Here is a 15847-nt window from a genome sequence, read left to right as displayed (position 1 = left end):
TAATGAAACTGCATACACTACGTGATACGCCACTGCTTTACAGATTCTTGTGATTAGAGATTTGTAGGCATGAATTGAAGTGGTGAATGCATGCAAGTCCCTATTTACACATTTAACAGAAAATACGGTTAGTTATGCAAGTGTTCTATGCCTGTGCACATTTCTTAAAACACATATATGTGATTGGTAGGATTGATGGTGTGACATCCTCCCACTGCTTTCATTGAGCTTTTGTGAGTACTTTTCACATAATCTCTATTGAAACTAAATAAAGCGTTCAGCTGCATCCAGCTCCACAGTTGGTATTGTTCACATGCAAGTAAGACAGTCATCTCTTCTGCATCTGATTGTTAAATGCTCACTGAAACTCATCCTGGGAAATTTTCAAGACTTGTCCCCTGAAGAGGCTTGTGTAAATAGGGACTGTATTAGAAGAAATGATGGCGAATAGAATGTTGGGGTAACTCTTAGTGTACAGACAGCATGATTCCTCTTTGTGACAGTGCAGTATAACTATTATGAGACAATTTTCCATACACCAAGGCTGCCAGCATGCTTACTTTAGCTCTCTGTGCATCATCCTACCAAGCGAGCTTGTTTGTTTGTGTGACTTATCTCAGATAGTGGAATATCAGTTTTGAAAGTAGAGGGGAATGCAACAGCCTGGTCCTGCCCTACAGGATGGTGACTGGTGCAGTTGCACCAGGCTATGCCTTTCATGGAGGAAAGAAAATATTTTGAATGTTTTCTTTTTTATTTGTGCATGTACTGAGCTTGTTAGGGATGAAGACTCCCATTGTCTCTCTCTATCCATGCTCCTAACTAGTCAAGACATGAGAAAGCTGTGTTACTAGAAGTTCTGTCATGACTCACAAAGAAATGAAGTATTAAGCTACATTGCATTCAATTCAAACTGAGTTTCTCCTAGAAGTTATTCATTGGTTGAAGTTTTATCAAGGAAAATTTTTGTCTTAATGTTAATCAATGAATGACATGATGGGGTTGGTAGGGATGAATATCTTGCACCATGCTACTGTGTTGCAGATACAAAAATTTGTGAAAATTATGCAATTGTCAGAATCATGTCAAGGCATTTTTGTTTCATTAGCAGTTACTCCTTTAAAGACTGCGTTTCTTGTAAAGGTTATATGACAGTTCAATTCATACATCACAGGAAACACATTACATCCTCATTACAAATATGCAGTTAATGTTGTTCAGAGAAACAGTCACTGTTTATTATGAGAACCATACAAAACACACAGATGCATTCTGTGGGAAGAAGGCAGAGTTTTAGTTATGTAGTTATGTTAGTAGGTGGTACATACAGAACCATTGGGCTTTGAAGTGTTAATGAATCACACAGTGAAGTCTGTAGGTTTAAATATCCATGTTGTGTTGCTACATTGTATTCATTTGCATTTGCCAGTCTAATGCATAAAATTTTAGTCTGAAAAGCCATTACAAATATAAATCACTCCATACAATGTGACATGTAAGTTTATTACTACATGAAAAAACTTAACACCCTTACATGTTTCGGTCTCTGCGGACCATCTTCAGAGGGCAAACATCACTACAAATAGGAAACCACCTTCACATAAGTTGTTCAGACGTAAAGTACATACACTTATATGCTACAATGCATAGTACACAAAATAGAACATCACACAAACACAGCAGTTTCCTGCGAATGTGAAGTTTTTAAAAATTATTTAAAATTTCTTGATGCTAATTAAAAATTTTGCATCGTCAATAATTAAAATTCATAAACCATGCAGGCTCGTGTTCGTCCTCCCATCGTCCCTCTTGTATGGGGCAGATATTGTGCCACCTGTCTATCTTGATGTGGAGGTTCTTTATATCTTCCAGGGTTTGCTCGTGGCTGCTAGTGAAAACAGCACAGCACAATTTTCTTCCATTTTTTCCAGCCATTTCACAGATTTCATAGTTAAGAATCACTTCTGCAATACCTGGCACAGATTTCGGAATAGCAAAGCAGCAACCAGGGACTGCTTCCAGTGGCAAGATATATTTTAATTATGACATGGCTGTGTATAGGAGTGTCCAGAAATATATGCTGAAATGCAGAAAACAGTTTTTTGTTTTTTTATCCAACTCTTTTGTTCCCTCAGATGGTTCAGATGTTCCCAATTTGAATACTGCTCTTTGAAGGATGCTGATGACTTAAATACAAACAGGATAACAGCAGCAGTATTTTTAGACCTGCTGCACTCCATATGGCAAACTGACACCAGTGGGTGACAGGTTTAATTCCATGTTACAGTACTGTCACATCAATGGAAGAAATGTAGTTTTTTCCTGTAATGCATGTGTATAAATGATCTGCTCAGACTGATGGCTGAGTCTTGCTGGCCCCTTCACTCCCAGCTGGAAATGGTTTGGTCTGCAGCATCTCTTCCTCACTTCCACTATTATTGTTTGTCATTGGACAGTCTTCTCTTTTCCTTATGCAGGCCCCACACTGGTTATTCAAAACAAGAAATGGCTGAAAACCAGCCCACAGGTATCTGCACTTGTAACACCATGTGATTATGGAGAAGAAATATAAGTCATACACAGGTGCATGGATAACTTGAAAACATAATACATGTCCAGATAATTCAGAGTTGACTGTATTTGTAATAACACAACATAGGTACATTATTTTGTTTAATGCAAAATGCCTGCATGCATTAAGAACAGTAAAAGGAATTAGAAAGTATTAAGCCATACCAGATACTGTGAAGCCAGGCATGCATAAATTATCTCAGAAAACAAATTATGTTCACTGTGCAAATGTTTCCATGTGCTAGTATTGAAATAATTATTTTGTAAGACAGTTCAATAACATGGACTGCCTTAAGCTGTGGCATTCAATTACATACTCAGTTCTTGCTTTTGCAGCAACAGACTGGGATAGTTCATGGAAGTTATGTTACTGCATTCACTCCAGTATACCAGCAAGAAGCTAACCAACCTCCTCCACTAGCAGCCCAGCTACAGCAGCAGACATCCCAACAGCCACAGACACAACAGTTGTACGTTGCAACCACCTACCAGCAGTCCAATGTCCCTCCTGTGCTTTTACAGCAGTCAGCTAACCATCAGGTAATGATACAAACTCCTGTGTATATACAAAGTTTTGAACTATTCTAGTTGGGAGATGACGCAAACATCAGGATGGTTTAAGTTTATGGTGATTAAAGTATTGTATTAATGATCAGACCTATTAACTTCATCGATACCAATGCATGTAGGTACATGAAGAAGCAGATGCTGTAATGAATCAAGGACAGGAGAAGTGGGAATATCCAAAAACACTTATCTGTAACTCGCTGAACATAAAATCTCTATAAAACATACGAGAGCTAACTTTGGCCAGAAACCTATGTCTGTTTTAAGATTTGCAGATGTACACATTTTGGTGTAAGTCTTCATTTTGGTTCAGAGTGGATTTGGTATCCTTTCCTCAATTAAAAAAAAGTAACAGTGTTCAGAAAATGTTAAATATGAGATAATCTGTCATTATTTTATTTAGATTAACATTTTTTGTTTTGTGAATTGTCATCTCCACTGACCCTTTCATTACACATGAAACTTCCTAAAAGAGTAGTGTGCCCTAATAATTATTATAAAAATTAAGGTGACAGTCTTCTGAGATGTGGTGCCATGTTTTATGATAGGTAGGTACTAATGTTTGAAGGACCTGCTGTCTCTGTGTTCATAGTAGAAGAGGATGGAGGTGTCAGATTCCTCCAAAATATTGGTCCTGTCTACTAAATTTTATGGCATCTCTTGCCTGAGACTAATTTTATTATTCACTGCTGTGAGAATCTCAAATCTCACACAGTTTACAAAATATTAAGGGAATGGAATCTTTACACCTTTATTACTGTTGTTCCAGGTTGGCAACACTGAGGTGTCGGTGTCAACCTCAGCACCCCTCCTTCAACCTTTATATTGTAATTCATCCTGCATTGTCAGTCCTGCCAGCACTGGCAGTATGGTACCAGTGAGTGTGATCCAGCAAACACAAGTGCAGTCCATCCCAACATCATATTCCAACTCCCTGTCTCTGGAAAAAATGGCTGGTGTTGCTATGCATAATATTCCCAGTGTCCATCCTTCAGTGTGTAGCATTATCCCACAGCAAAATTTTCAAGTGCATAACATCCCAGGTTTTGTACAACAGGTTCAGCAACAGAATTTAGTGATACCAGGGTTACCATTGTCTGCAACCAATGACACTCCACTATCCAATATAAACACTGATGTCATTACAACACAGGTCTCTCAGTGTTTGTCTGTTGCAAATGTTTTATCGTCATCCTCAACATTATCTGATAGTATAGTGAAGTCTATAAGTGCTGTTAAAACACAGCCAAATTACGTTCAGCTTCCTGTATCATCTTCAGCCATTGCTGAACCTGCATACCATACCTCAAGCCAGAGCACTTCAGATTCCATACCACAGCCTCTGGGTTACCAACAGAATTATCAGCTGCTACACCTTGCTCAACAACACTCCATGATGGAGAAGGTCCAACAACCAAATCTCATAGATACTCTTTCCATTTTGTCTCATTCTGGTTCTCCTCAAACTGGTTCATTGGGGGTCAGTACCCCTAACCAGTATCATTCTCAACCAAGCATTCCACAACATGACCCACAGAAGACTACAACTAGTGACAGTACTGCTCTTATCTCAGGATCCCAGGTGACTTCAGGTGACATATCAAATGTAAGTTTTCAACAGGCTTTGCCCCAAAATTCAAATTGTAATCAAGCCTTATCTGATTGTGGTATAGCTTCTAAGCCTTATGCTAGTGCTGATGTTAGCACCACCCCTGTACAGTCAGTAACTTTAACAGTCCCATATGCATCATGTCAACAGAGCACTACTGCACAAATGCTTACATGTCATTTTTCAAAAGTAGATGCCTTGCCTTTACAGCAGACTGCTCCAGTCATACTTCTCCAGCAGCCTAGTCCTACAGCATGTGTAATCACTGGGGATAGTCCTTGTGTTAGTGAAAATTATATGCAAAACACTTCATCTATGCTGCAGTACCATTTGCAGCAGCATATGATGCCAGACTTCAGGTCAGCCAGTAGTAGTGAGAATTATGTTGTCTCCCCTGTCATGACTCCAGTTTCAACACCAAACCCACCTTCAACACCCATCTCTGGGGCTCTTAATACTCTTCCACTTCAAATCCTTCAGCCAGAAACCCTCACAGAAAATGTGCAGTCTGTAAGTAAAACTTCTCCAGTTTTGCAAAATTTTGAACAGACTTTGAAGTTAAATCAAATGCCAGACTTTCAGGCAGAACATTGTCGGTCTCAGGGCATTGTGTATTCCAGTAAAGCTGATCAGACATTGAATTATCAGACTCCTCAGTCATGTGTAAATGTGAAGGGATCACAGATTTACCATTCCAATGTTACGAATACCAGCCATCTTAATGAGCAGTTACTGAACATCCAGATTAATGAGCCACCACAATATAATCAGAAATTTGATGCAGAGAAAGAACAACAACAGTCACTATATTCTACTTCAGCTGAATCTGAGACTGTACACAAAGTAAGTGAAGTCCACCACTTGGTACAGCAGGCCATACACAATGCAGGAGAAATGCTAGATATAAGTTCAAATAGTGAAAATCAGAATGTAAGTCCTGCAGTTGACAAACAAATCTGTGTAAGCTGTGAAGTGAGCAGTGTAAAATGCACTCACAGAGGAACCTTTCCTCCCCAACAAATTCATTCTAAGGAGGAAATACAAAGACCACCTGAATGTTCCAAAAAGGACCAAGAAGAAATGGGTACACAAACAACACCTTCATTGGACTGTGAGTCAACAGTGGTGGATTCACCAGCCACTAGGGAAGATAATCCTGTTCACTCTGTACTTTGCTCGCTGTTGGGTACTGCTGAAGAGGCAATTCAGACATCAGAAGCAGAGAAAATGATTCAAAGCTTACCAGTACCAGGTTCACTTTCCAGTGAGATGGCAACACAGGGTCATATCCAAGACTGCAGAAGAAATTCTTCAGGAATGTCCAGTATTCGAGGATCTCCAACTAAATCCACTACAAAGGTAGAAGATGGATTTTTCTTGAGATCATTTACTTTAATCAAATTAAAACTGCATTGGGAACACTGAGCAAGGCTTCCTTTTAATTTTAAAGTTGGTTTATTCATTTGTGCCATATTAAATTCTCTTCATTGTCTGTCTGTAGTATAGATATCATAATGCTGGGAAGGTAATATTTCTGCAAGAAAAATTGTGGTCATTAGTCAACAAGTAGTGCTCTTGCATATTTAAAAAAACATAAAATTTGCAGTTATTATATTATATTTACTCAAAGTAAAGTAACACATGTGAACGGAGTTCATGGAGGTAGGCCTAGGCCCACTGGGGCTGTAGTGCCAAGGCAGAAAAAAATGTAACACATTCTTTTTAGGAAATTATTTAAGTTTGCATGCAAAAGATTATTGTTCAAGGAAAAGCTTGATGATGCAAAAGCTTGAACACTAGAATAATTGAAAATGGGTAAGAACTTTGACTAAGCCAATGGGAAAACTGACAGATAACATCCCCATATATCTTGTTAATATTGTAACTTCTCATTCAGATGTTCATGTCAGCCACACAAAAACTAGAGTAACAAAGGTGACAGTTGCCTGCAACTTATTGCTCAGTTTATTATAACAATACTAATTTTAAATGTGGCCCTTAGTAATTGTTGGTTTCCTTCCTTCCTTCCCCTCAGTGCTACATCTCAGAGTGAGGTTTGGGCTCCTGAACAGTTTGCCTCCATTCTTCTCTATTCTTCATCTTTCCTCCTCATCCTTTCATTTTCATTTCCTCCAACCATCTCAGCTCCTTTGCTGATGTCAGTTTCTGCTCAATCCATCCATCCAAGGTTGATTGTCTGGTTTCTGAACAATTTAGTTTTTACAGTGTGAGGTTGTTAGCCTCATGCCCCACCCCCAACCTGGATGACCAGGGTGTCCCTCTTTGTCTGGCTCCTACCCCTTGACCTGTCCAACATGGGTGACCCTACCAGTAGCTATGCTACTGCTGGTATAGTTCTCAGGGTCTCAAGAGCACTGAAACCCAACCACCATGATAAGGTGGAGACACCATCAGTGGGGACTTGTTGGTTTAAAAATGGTAAAAGCGGTGAAAGTACATTTTCTTGTGCAGATTGAGCTTCATAAGGAAAGAATTGATATTACAGGGTATGGCTAGATATATATCAAGCATATAGATCACACATTTCCTTCCAAAAATATGGATGTGGCATATGCCAATGTCAGCACATCCTCATTCATAGAATATGAAGTATGATGCGAAATAATGTTGATGACACTGATATAGCAACAAATACCACAACAATGACAATGATGATGATGGCGCCGACAACGACGAGGGCCATGGTGGTGACATTAATATGTAAACCTTTGAAGGCATGTAGGATTTGAGGTTTTCACAGTGGTGACTGTGAAGAATGCCATCTTCTGGGATGTGGTGCCATGTAGATCTTGTGCGAACTGACATTTCGGAGTAATGTGTTGCCACCATCTTCAGGGTAGAAGAATCCCAGAAGACGACATTCTTCTTTGAAGACATGTTTCCTCCTAAAATATAAAATTTTATGGAACCAAAATAAATTCAACTTGTTTGCCAAGTAACACATCTTATTTTTTGAGCCTACACAATGAATTTTCTCAACAAGTACTTGTTTCACCATACCCAGTCTAATTTCACATGTATTAGTGGCACACTAAGGAAACTTTGGTTTTGTCTTAACATGGGATTTTATCAGAAGCATATATGTAAACTGTGAACATAGTTACAGGTATCCCTTGTTTTACAAATTTTTCTACAGTAAAGCATGTTAACTTGTACCTATTTTTCACCAACAAACTTCATTTTGGCTATAATGAGCGATTTTTTGTGTGTGATGGCAGAGAAATGCATACATAATGAATGGTGAGATTGGAAGAAGCGGGGATCCCCACACATGCACTTTTCCTGACTTTCCAGTCTGGCCAGTCACCTCATTGTAATCATGCAGATACAGCTGTGCTCTTGATTAAAATGCGTATTATTGCCTTTGTAGTCAGTAGACCTGCCTGTAAATTAATTTCACTATTATAATTTCTACTACCCTTACATCAGTCTATATTTGTTTTCCAGTCATGAAGACATGTAATTTAGAGGTTTCGTTTGCATAATAACAAGGTTGCATCAACTATGGGAAAATCATACATTTTTATTTGTAATCATGCGCAAGTAATACTGTCCTTATTTTAATGCTTATGTACTTCTAAAACATACCTTAAAATACTGGGGGATTTTACTGGGACTCGTGAACAAGGTGGCAACTTTTGCACATGAAGGAATGAAAATATAATTTTTGGTTTATGAATTGTAACCTTTCAAACGGTTCTCGGGGAATGATGTACCTTCATAAATCAAGGAATACCTATATTCTTACTGTGGATGTGGGCATGCTCTCTCCTGTTTCTCAGGAATTTTAACAGTCCGACTAATTTTATTAGCTTTAAACTGTTGCCTTTTTTGCTAAACATTAAACCACTTGTTTTGTTGTTTGTATATGTAATTGCTTGGCTCAAGGGAATTTTCAACATTGTTAGTTTTCCTAAGCAGACACTTTCTTGTGCCTTACCCCAGTCTTAACTTTTCCACTTATTTTCTTCCTCTTGCATTTCTACATTATTGTTGTCCATATTCAGCAGCTTTTAAGTTAATCTTTACTTGTTATGCATTGTATTATTCCAGCAGTGCACAAATACAATTCAGCTGACTGAGTGATGTATTTTTGTAGTAATATCATTACCCCTAAGTTAAAATATAGTTACCAGCCCCTTAGCCCTGGGAGATTTAAAATTCCATATTCCCAGTTAATAAATTGTTATTCATAAGTTAAAATCCAGCTGCTAACCCCATAGTACTAGGAAATTAAAGAAAAAGTTCCCTGTTCTTGGAAGATCAGTTTTAGTATCTGAAAAGGTCCCATACTAAACATGCACTCTCATTGCAGGAAAAATATGCAGTTGCATCTTGGGCTGACATACAAAGTGAAAGGATGAGATTTCCTAAAATAAATGGCACCAGAAGTATGTAAACTATGAACATGCCAGTTGAAAACTGTCCATAATTTGAAGCAGAATAATGGTTCATAATTTGATGAAGGTGCATAAGGTTTTTTCTGAAAATAAAAGTGTCACATTTTGTATACCCATCATTCTAACCTATACATATATAAATACAGTAGATAAGGTAGGTTTTTTTTTAATTGGCAGCAAGTCACTCATCACTTATGCAATTGGAAATATGTAATTAGTTTGCTTACTAAATGTACAGCTACTGATAGGAAAATACAAGTAGTAGTGTGGTGTATATTCACTTGGTTGTAGTTGTGGTATAAAAGTAAGGATGGATGACAAGTGCTGCAGTGGTGTCTGTTGCATTGTGAGGATCCAGATTTATGGGAGGGCAGGTTGGGATTAGGGTTATGTACATAAAAAGTTGCCACAGTTTAGGGGATCTTCAGATTGAAAGTATTCACATACAGGTTACCATGCTTTCTTCCATTATTGCATTGAGAAAAGTTAAGCTTGGAAGAATTGGTGAATGTTTTCAGCATATGCCAGTGTCTGTATAAGTTCTCCGTTTTCCCAAGTCATAAATTCTGTATCATAAAAATGAAAGGAAGTAGATAAACTAAATGTTTCAAGAATAAGGGTTGTATTGTTCAGATAAATGTTGTTTTATTGTAATACTTGATGTGCTTTTAAAAGTTGTCAGAGTGCTTAACTGATGTGAGCACTGTGCCATGGAGATGTAACGGGGAGTAGATGTATAGGTCCAAATATTGATGACCTTTGAACTAGTTGGAGGTGAGTGGTCAGCTTCACATCCTGGTCATTTTATCCCCAGGGAAGGAGCCCCTGGCACCCATTGGATAGGAGACTGGGTGGACCTTAGGACTGGTCTGCCCCTGTTGGGACTTGAATCTTGACCCCTTGGCTGTCCAGCTCATAGTCAGCCGCTACACTGACTGCACTCACCTGGGGTTCTCTTGATGTGCTTGACATTTGCTGAATCCTTCTCATTTATGATTGAGTCTTGTGGGCTAAAAAATCACAGAATCAATAGATGATCCTTATAAATTAAACTGTTAGCAGCATTTAATTGTCCTAGAGTTCATTTCATGTTATCAGATTAATACTAACTTCCCTAGCATTTTCAGTCCATGAGTGAAAGGCACCACGAATGAATTGTTGGATACCTGTTATCATAAATGAACTTCATCCTTTCAGCACAAAGAGTGTGGCTTAGATGGGAATAAACTTTATATTTAAAGTGTATTTAATCAAGTTTTCTCAAAGTTTACAATGAATTCTGGTTGGGATCTTCAGCAAGTAAGTGGAAGATGATAGAATTCAAAGCCTGGAAGGTGTTAACATACGAAAGGGGACCCAAAAATAACCGGAAATGACCTGTTGCACGCGCATGCTTTGTAGTTACGAGTTGTCCTGCTAGGTGGTGTTAGCTGGGGGTCTCCCACGACTGTTAGTGAGCTGGTGTCAGTCTGAGTTAAGTTGTTTGTCTGTGGTGCTCTGTTGTGTGCGTTCCTGTTTCAACCCTTTGGCGATTAGTGAGATGGCCGACCAGAAGGAACAAAGAGTGTGCGTGAAATTTTGCTTTCTGTTAGGGAAAACTGCACTTCACTCTTCAAGTCGCGGCAAACATTCACGCGGTTTTCTCTTTGGTCATCTCCGAGCAAGCGAGGAACAAATTTTGCAGACACCCGTCTCATGTGCAAACCTTCAGTTAAAATTCGCTGGACTGTGCTCCATGAGATGTTCGTTTCCTCAGAAAGTTGGTCAATCGTCTTTCGACGATCTTCATCAATTTCACGCACACTCTTTGTTCCTTCTGGTCGGCCATCTCACTAATCGCCAAAGGGTTGAAGCAGGAACGCACACAACAGAGCACCACAGACAAACCACTTAACTCAGACTGACGCTAGCTCACTAACAGTCGCAGGAGACCCCCAGCTAACACCACCTAGCAGCACAACTCGTAACTACAAAGCATGCGCGCGCAACAGGTCGTTTCTGGTTATTTTTGGGTCCCCCCTCGTATACAGTTTTTCTTGCAAAAATATTACATGCTTCCCTTCCTTCATTTTTTTAAATTGTCATCACACATTTGTGGCAACCAGTAGAATGCTGTATTTTCTTTATTTTAAGGGGCACATATAATACATTAATTCATACCAGTTAGAATTTACAGTTGCATGAAAGTGGCTTCATTAATAAATTTTGACCAATATAAGAACCCTGCACAATCTTAAAAAGCCATTGTATCACTACCAGTATTTTCAACTAATCTTTTAAAAAGTTTGATTTGTATGCTACTAACAATTTGAAACATATTCACTTCATTGCATAATTCGTTCTTCAGCTACAAGAGAAAGTATCAAAACCCTGTCTTAATGAGCTTATATTTTTACAAGTTTATGGCTCTGTGATCAATAACAACATGTTCTGGATTGGATGATTGGATTTATTGACACCTTCTTGTAAAATCTCTTAATGACCATCAATTACAACTGCTCACAATAAATTACTGCCTAAAACTTGCTCCATTCTCGTTCTCTCTCTCTCATTTGATTTGGTTCTGTGCCACTTAATATAGTCTCAGGGCGGACCCATAGAGAACACTGCTTCCATTGTCAAGGATGTGTTTTTATTGGTCTGTTACCCAGCAGTGGGTGTCCCTTATTGTCACACGTTGTATGTATTACCGAGCAAAAGGCTGTTTGCCAAGAATCTGTCTCTGTGGGAATGTGTTTATCGAGCCATCACCTAGCAGTGGGTCAATATGTCACATTGCTCCATCCTTAAGGCTGTTCGTTCCAAGTAGCCAGTCATTGTGTCAATGTTCCTTCTTTTCCACGGCTTGTGCTTTGTTTTACTTTCTCATGGCTCAGGTTGTCCTGCGGTGACTTCGCTCCAGCTGTTCCCTCCTTAAGGCTGCTTGCCCTGAGCAGCCCTCAGCTAAGGTGCCAATAGAGCCAGGTATATTACCATCATCATGTGTTTTTCTTTCCAAACGATGGAGGACAAAGCTGTCCATACTGGCTGGTGCTCCCACGTTTCCAGCTCCTCTTGCGCTAAAGCTGTGAGTAGGCTCTTCTTCTGATTTGGAGGGGGCCGACTCCTCCACAGTGTCCACTCCTACACTTTCTGCAACCTGCTGGACATCCTGGCTACTCGCTTCATGAACTCCAGTCCCAAAAGCCATCTGAATCTTAAGATGCAGCTGCGATCTTGTGCTGTGGACCTTTATTCCAATTTTGCATTCCAGGCCCATCCAAATTCTCTTCATGTCCATTTGTCCTTTTTGGGCTCTTCTTGATACTTTATTTCTAGTCTGTTTCTTTCTGATGATATGTATCTTGTGCCGTGCCACTGCTGCATGGTGAGTTGCCTTTCTGCTGGCAGCAGCCAATTTCTTCTGGGATCTGCAATATCCCTGGTTCCATTCCATTGGCTTTCCATCACCCTGTGCTTAGATTGCGGCCCCTATGCCATTTCTTCAGTGCTTCAAAAGATTTCACTGCTGCCTCTTCCAGAGAGACTTGTAGATGCACCGCTGTGGACCCCATTTCTTCTAGATTTGACTTCATCTCTGGATAGGCCTCTGTCTCTCCTAGACAGGCCACCATTTTCTCTTGATGTCTCTTCATCTTGGCCATCATCCCTTCTTGATGGGAGTCCATCTTTTCTGGCATGGTTCTCAATTCTGCCTTCAGAGATCTTATCTGCCTCTCCATCATTTCTTCCATGGCTTTCAGGAATTCCATCATTTTTTCCATCGTTAGTTTTATTTTTGTGGTATGACACGGTAACTACACAATTGAGTCTTCAGTCCAATGCAGTTTCCAATCCGACCACTTTTGACACCAGTTGTCATGTGTATTAGTGACTATAGATGGGGTTTGGATTGGTGAATTTATTTATTAACCACTTAAAAGCCAGAACTACAAATAATTATTACACTGTTGCTGATTTCCACACTACAAATCACTCAACATTAAGTCTTCTCATGGTAACAGCTCTCCACAATGACTGTGCCTCTGCCATTTCTTCACTAGACATATTCTGGTAACAAATCTTAGCGATGGAGATTCTTCAGTTTCCATTGTCTTCTAGTTAACACTCTACAACTGAACCATCAACTCAACTCAACCCAACTCAACTCAACTCTAGTGCCATCTCTTCTTAGCCTCCCTTGAAGAGCTAAGGTCAACTGCCAACCTTCAGTTGACTGACTGTAGCATAGATTTCCTTCAAGATAACTCCTCAGCATGGACCCCATGGAAAGCGTGTGTCACGTCAAGAATGTGTGTTTATTGGCCCATTACTTAGCAATGGATGTGTACGAACCACAAAGAAAACCCCTCTTGAGACACTGGTTCTGTTGTTGCATTCCCATATTTCGGCTGTTGCCTAGAAATGGGTCTGACATGTCACAGTATAATAGACAAAATGTTGTTTTGGAAGACACAGATATATTATGTGGGTACCTAACTTCCATGTAATTCTCTCTTGTGGAAGTTTGTGTGTATCAGACACATAAAATGATTGTCACTTTTTTATGATGTAACCTTATCATGGGAGCTCTTTGATGTTTGTTAAGTGGTTACTGATCGAGGTAAAAAAAGGTAAAGTCCCTGTGCTTAACTAATTAAACACTACGCCATGAAGGCGTGCGAGAGAGTGGATATATAGATCCACATTTTCTTAACCTCGTCTCTACTTAAAGGTGAATGGTCAACTTCACACTCCGGCTGCTTTGCCCCTGGGAAAGAGCCCTTGATACCCATTGGCTACGATGTTGGGTGGACCCCAGAGCCAGTCTGCACAATGTGGAGAAAAGAAAATCTTGACCCTACTGGAACTGGAACTCGGAATTTTCAGTTGTCAATCCGGTTGTCAGTCCAGTAGTCAGTTGCTATACCTATTGAGCTATCCTTGCCCCTTAAGTTGTTAATGATTTTCATAATAAATAGTTACATATTTATATAGGGGGCATGTGGTAGCATAGTTGGTTGAGGCACAATGCTACAAGATGGAAGGTCACAGGTTCAAATCCCAATGAGGTAATTGGGTTTTTCAATTGAACTAATCCTTCCAGCTGTATTATGGCCCTGTTGTCAACTCAGCCTCTAACAGAAATGAGTACCAGGGATCTTTCTGGGGGGGGGGGACAGAGGGCGTGTAAGGCTGACAACCTTACTGCCATCTGTGAGCCAGTTGTCTAGAAAGTTTGGGAATCTCAAACTCTCACAACCCTGTGGGCCTCCACAGCTTGTTACTGAGGCAGCTTTACTTTTACCTTATGTGTGTGTGTGTGTGTGTGTATATATATATATATTTTGTATATTTGTATAAGGGTCTAAATGGAAAATTGAATGTATTTTATAAATTTGAATTCATTTTATTTACACTTCACTGCATGTAGTAAAATTAGTGGTCTGCATTACAGCGTGTTAGTAACAGTGACCCTTCTATAGTAGAATGTTCAAAAGAATATGGGTTTTGCTACATATTTATGATTACAGTTGTACTAACAGATGTTCCAGATGCAACTTATTCTATGGATTGCAGTTCTGTGTTTTGGATAATCTTGCAACTTGTTTCCTGCATATGGATTATGCTGTTCCCATTTCACAAAAATGTGTTAAAAACACGAATATCTCTAATTGCTGTTTTAAACTCACTTCTTCATACCACATAATTTTACTGTAACTTGGTAATGAATCTACATTATAAATACTCTAAACAGCCACATCAGATATCAGAAATTAGATTTCATCTTAGTTCATTATATGATATTTTCAGTGTTGTATTACACTAAAGACATGTCATATGCATTAAACAACCACTAAATAAATATCAGTAAATTGAAGGTTCAGAGCGATTTCAGAGTGGAAACGTCTGAAACATTAGATATCAGAAGAGGGTACTGTCACTTTTACTTACTTACTCACTCACTCACTCATGGAGCTGAGCCCTTCTGGAGGAGCTGCCAATTCAGCAGCTACTCAAGAATTTCCCAGCATTTCATGGAACCTGAAGGTTCATTATCGTGTTCACAAGAGCCCTCCACTGGTCCCTATCCTGAGCCAGATCTGTCCAATCCATATCATCCCACCCTGTCTCTCTAAGATCCATTATAATATTGTCCACTCACCTACGCCTTGGTCTTCCCTGTGGTCTCTTTCATTTTGGCTTTCCCGTCAATATCCTATGTGCATTCCTTGTCTCCCCCATTCGTGCTACATGACCTGCCCACCTCATCCTCCTTGACTTGATCATTCTAATTATACTTGGAGAAGAATACAAGTTAAAGTTCCTCATTATGCAGTTTTCTCCAACCTCCTGTCACTTCATCTCTCTTCGGTTCAAATATTCTCCTCAAACACCCTCAGTCTATGTTCTTCCCTTAATGTCAGAGACCAAGTTTCACATCCATACAGGACCAGAGTCAAAATTGTAGTTTTGTATATTCTAATTTTTATGTTTTTGGACAGCAGACGAGAAGACAAAAGGTTCTGGATTGAATGGTAGCAAGCATTACCCTAGTTCAGTCGCCTCTTAATTTCCTCCTGAATCAGGTTTTGATCTGTTATCATTCCCAAATATCTGAGCTGTACTACATTTTCACAACATCTGTTTCCTATCTTTATATCATGATTTTGCCCTGCATTTTGGTGATGAGACAGTA

The 15847-nt window shown here is 39.4% G+C and overlaps 1 protein-coding gene across 8 annotated transcripts in view; it reads left to right on the top strand.

Annotated features, from left to right (window-relative positions):
- The window catches only part of LOC111866515 (serine/threonine-protein kinase WNK1), a 134097-nt gene that overhangs the window by 41411 nt on the left and 76839 nt on the right, over positions 1-15847 (top strand). For 6 of the 8 annotated variants that reach the window (XM_033752282.1, XM_023855535.2, XM_023855534.2 and 3 more), the window contains 2 exons: positions 2908-3111; positions 3908-6106. In XM_033752282.1, the coding sequence (XP_033608173.1) occupies positions 2908-3111; positions 3908-6106 (2403 nt within the window). The remainder of the gene's footprint in view (positions 1-2907; positions 3112-3907; positions 6107-15847) is intronic. The other 2 variants (XM_033752283.1, XM_033752284.1) reach the window with 2 other exon arrangements.

The sequence above is a fragment of the Cryptotermes secundus genome, unplaced genomic scaffold (assembly GCF_002891405.2).
Source record: "Cryptotermes secundus unplaced genomic scaffold, Csec_1.0 scaffold401, whole genome shotgun sequence".
Taxonomy (NCBI): domain Eukaryota; kingdom Metazoa; phylum Arthropoda; class Insecta; order Blattodea; family Kalotermitidae; genus Cryptotermes; species Cryptotermes secundus.
Note: the sequence above shows the minus strand (reverse complement) of the source record. Positions and strands in the feature narration are given on the sequence as shown.